At 33.0% G+C, this 4,182-nt stretch overlaps 1 protein-coding gene across 3 annotated transcripts in view; it reads left to right on the top strand.

Annotated features, from left to right (window-relative positions):
• Positions 1-2,079: 2,079 nt before the first annotated feature.
• Positions 2,080-4,182, top strand: part of LOC105458027 (parathyroid hormone/parathyroid hormone-related peptide receptor-like) — a 27,186-nt gene continuing 25,083 nt past the window's right edge. For 2 of the 3 annotated variants that reach the window (XM_011703043.1, XM_011703044.1), the window contains exon 1: positions 2,098-2,188. In XM_011703043.1, the coding sequence (XP_011701345.1) occupies positions 2,128-2,188 (61 nt within the window). In that variant the 5' untranslated portion in view covers positions 2,098-2,127. Of the gene's footprint in view, positions 2,189-4,182 lie in introns of all 3 variants that reach the window. The other variant, XM_011703042.1, reaches the window with a different exon arrangement.

Here is a 4,182-nt window from a genome sequence, read left to right as displayed (position 1 = left end):
ACAATGTAACAATTATTCTTTTAATTATTTTTTATGTTTTTTTAATTATCAATTTTGTATTAAAGAATAATTTTACAAAGGAAAGAAACATATATAGACATATTTTGCATATAATTATATATAATTATATATGGAAATTTTTTTCCCGGGTATATATATATATATATATATGTATATATTAGATTTGGGGATAATTTAGTTAGGTGATTTAGTTTTGAGAGTTTTGCAAGATATGGCACTAATATCGGTGTTGTCAAAGACATTCCAATCACAGCTATTGTTTCTTAATACTTTAATATTACTCCACGATATTTATAGTCATTTACTAACAATAAACGCAGTAAACGTGTTTATACCATTTAAAAATAGAGCTTTCTAAAGAGCATTTTCGACCTCAAATTGCATTATCAGTGAAGCAAACGCTATTAGAGCTAAAGTGGGAAGTCCTACCGCACCTCCCGTATACTCCAGACATGGCTTCAATCTGATTATCACTTATTCCGATCGATGCAACATGCTCTAGAGGATACACATAATTTTGAAGAAATGTGAAGATTTCAGAAAATTGGATCAAATCCAAAGAAGAATCCTTTTATCGTCGCGGAATTCATCTGTTGCTAGAAAAAGTTGTAGAAAACAAAGGGATAAATATTTTGATTAAGGTGTATTCGTATAATAAATCAATTTTTGAGAAAAAATCTTCAAAACTAAATCACATTCCTAAAATATACACATATATACATATATATATATAATATTTCTCTTTAATTTGAAAAGAAAATGCAAGGCGCTATAATTTTTTGTCGCAAAGTTACAACATTTTAAAGTAAGGCTTGTATTTTTCTTATGTACGGTTGACATTACCTGATGTGCGTCACAGGAAGAGATTGGCGATCGGTTTTTGCACATCGTGTGTGTATGTGTATGTGTTTTATACACACACAAACGCACACAATGTGCAAAATCCGATCTCCCTGTGGTGCACATCGGGTAATGTCGACCGTACATAAGAAAAATACAAGCCTTACTTTAAAATGCTTTAACTTTGCGACAAAAAATCGTAGCAACTTGCATTTTTTTTTTCAAACTAAAGAGGAAGATTCGAGCTTTGTGACGCTGCAAAGAGCATTTCCAGAGAAAAATTTTCGCAAGTCCGTGCATTCCGTCAAACATTGTAATTTTCAGTACGATAAACGTACATCTCAGATTTAAGAGATTACAGTAGTAGGAATGCATTAAACTTCAAATTGATATAGAGTATCTTAAAGTATCTCTTAAAATGAAAAAATCATCTACTCTTTGATTTAGCACAGTGCTGCACTAAGTTCAACGACTTAAAACTTTAAACATAAAAATTTTGCTACTATCCGGTAACTTTTTGGGGGGTACTATATATACACAATTTCGGGTGGAGCGATTTTTTACTCCCTGTTGTGCATGTATTTTATTTATTTATTATTTATTTTCGGAAAAGACATAAAAAATGATGAATTTTGGTGACAGTAGAAATTTTTTAATAAATATCTACCCTCCCCTAAAAAAATAAAAAATACATCGTTTTTTTTATTTTATTTTATTTCAATTAATCATCGGTTTATTATTATCGATACATAATAATTGTTTCATAAAAATAATTTATTGTTGGAAATCTTTTCTTTTTGTTTCAGTTCTCGGCCTTTTAAGCCAAGATTCGATCACAGTAAACGCCATTCCTTGCGTTTGCCTGGACATCGTGTGACCCCAAGCAAACGCGAAGGAATGGCATTTACTATGATCGAATCTTGGCTTATAAGGCCGAGAACTGAAACAAAAAAAAAGATTTCCAAAGAAATTTCCAACAATAAATTACTTTTATGAAACAATTGTTATGTACCGATAATAATAAACCGATGATTAATTGAAAGAAAATAAAAATGAAAAAATAATGGTTTTTTTTATTTTTTAGAAGGGGTAGACATTCATTAAAAAATTTCCGCTTGTCATCAAAATTCATCATTTTTTATGCCTTTTCCAAAAATACATGCACAACAGGGAGTAAGAAATCGCTCCACTCTAATACAGATTAATCTATATTTACTAATGAATTCATTTCAGAGGAATGTCGAGATCGACCGAATCCAGAAGTTGATGACCGACATACTGGAATTGGAATCCAGGCGTTGCAATCGCGGCAATGTACTCGAACCAGGTAAGCAGAATACGGGATAATATTTCCGGAAAAATGAAACGCGCGAGAAATGTCGATTGCTATTGATATTTCAAGCGAGAGAACGATTGTGCGACGACGTGTCGCACGCGGCTGCGGCATGATTTCCATTAAAAAGAGCGCCAGTAGTAAGACCATATGCTCGAACGATCTTGAATCCGACGGCTGCTGCGAATCTCACACGCCGGCTGCTTCGTATCATTCATCATTTCATAATCCCTCCATTCGCGTGTCTACTCGTGTCCGCCTGTGTGTATCACGTGAAAATTACGATTGTTCATTAGATAATGGTTCGTTTTAATTAATATCGCCGTATTTCGTATTGGATAAATACAATAGTCAAACGGGTCATTTAATTATATTGGAAACGCGAGCGGAAAAGTCCCGCGGTTGATCACAGGCTACGTATAATTATCACCCGTAATAGAATAAATAATTACACTAATTTCTCCATTATTTGATAGTGATACATATATTAATATAATATATGTAGATATTTTTTATGCGGCATTTAAATGTACGTTATTAATTGAATGTTATTATTGTGCTTAATAGAGATGTAAGAAAAACATTTTTTTTTTTATAGAAAAAACTATTTTAAAAACTGTTTTATTTTATTGAAAAAATACAATTTTTTTTTTTCAAATTTCGACAGCACGACTAATTAATAGTAATTATATAATTACATAATTAATTTTAATGTGATCTACATTTAACTTATACAAAGGGAGAATCTTTTTAATTCTTTTTCTAAACAGCTTTTTCTTAAGTAGAATTTATTATAATTATTCATTGAAGTCCTTGCTTCAAAATATGTTTCAGAATCAATATATTGGCTTTCTCGTTATGCGTAAAGGTTAAAATGATAATTTAAATCTACTATCAATAAAATAAGAAATCATGAAAAATTAACTTATATTAAGCAAAATATAGATATTAAATAGATAACTGAAAAAAACATAATTTTGAGAAAAAAACAAGGTTTATGTTTTTTTCTTTAAAAAAACGTATTTTATGAAAAAAAAAACAATTTGGTTTTTTTTCTCTTTCTCTAATTGCTAACATTATTTGAACACTTTTATTACAATAATGATATAATTGCCACTCTGAAATTCGGAGACCTTTTGTCTTTTCACTTTTCTCGCGTCACAACACTGAAAGAATAATTTTACCGGATCTAAAAATAATTTTTGTTTAATAATCAACAAATTATAATTTTATGGGAAAGTCAAAAGAATTGCTAGAATATCAAAACGTTCTATACATACAGTAATGCTTATCATTTTTAATATTTCAACAAAATTTTTTGATGATTTAACAAGAATTAATTTTCAAATCTGTCTTCAGCAAAAAATTTTTAGACCTTCCAACAAAACTTCGTTCTTTCCGTGAATGAGAGAGAATTCAGATCGCGAGTTCGCAATTCGAATCCTTTGCGCTTGTCTGCACGACTATGCACGGAGAGCGAGAGTAATTTGCGATGCTTTCCGAAAGTATCGCGCGACTCCGATAATCGGCGGCGGCGGTAAACAATGGAAAATCAACAGGTTATAAACTTGCATAATGTGCGCCCCGGGAAGATCGAAAGATATGATACACTGCATCAGGATGATATGCGAGAGCGCGCGATGCTGCACGGACTAATGTTATAACCGCCGCGCGCGCGCGCTCTCGCACGTGTCGCGGCACACGTTTCGCGTTTCCGCGCGTGTACACACGCGCGTGAGTAAACAGCGTGTCCGTAGAATGTCTCCGGAGTAATTAACGTCGCAATTAATCTCGCATCGCGATGCCGGCCCATTCGGGCAGCACGACAAAATCAAACGCGCGCGTTGCCATTAATTTACACAAGCGGCATTGTGAATCCCGGGCGAGAGTTTCGCGAGTTTCATTTATCGTGTTGTTCGCCTTACAAGAGAAATTAAGTTACACAGCAGTGTGTGTGTGTGTGTGTGTGTGTGTGTGTGTGTGTGTGT

Source organism: Wasmannia auropunctata, unplaced genomic scaffold (assembly GCF_000956235.1).
Source record: "Wasmannia auropunctata unplaced genomic scaffold, wasmannia.A_1.0 LD334748.1, whole genome shotgun sequence".
Taxonomy (NCBI): Eukaryota; Metazoa; Arthropoda; class Insecta; order Hymenoptera; family Formicidae; genus Wasmannia; species Wasmannia auropunctata.
This window is presented reverse-complemented; position numbering and strand designations above follow the sequence as displayed.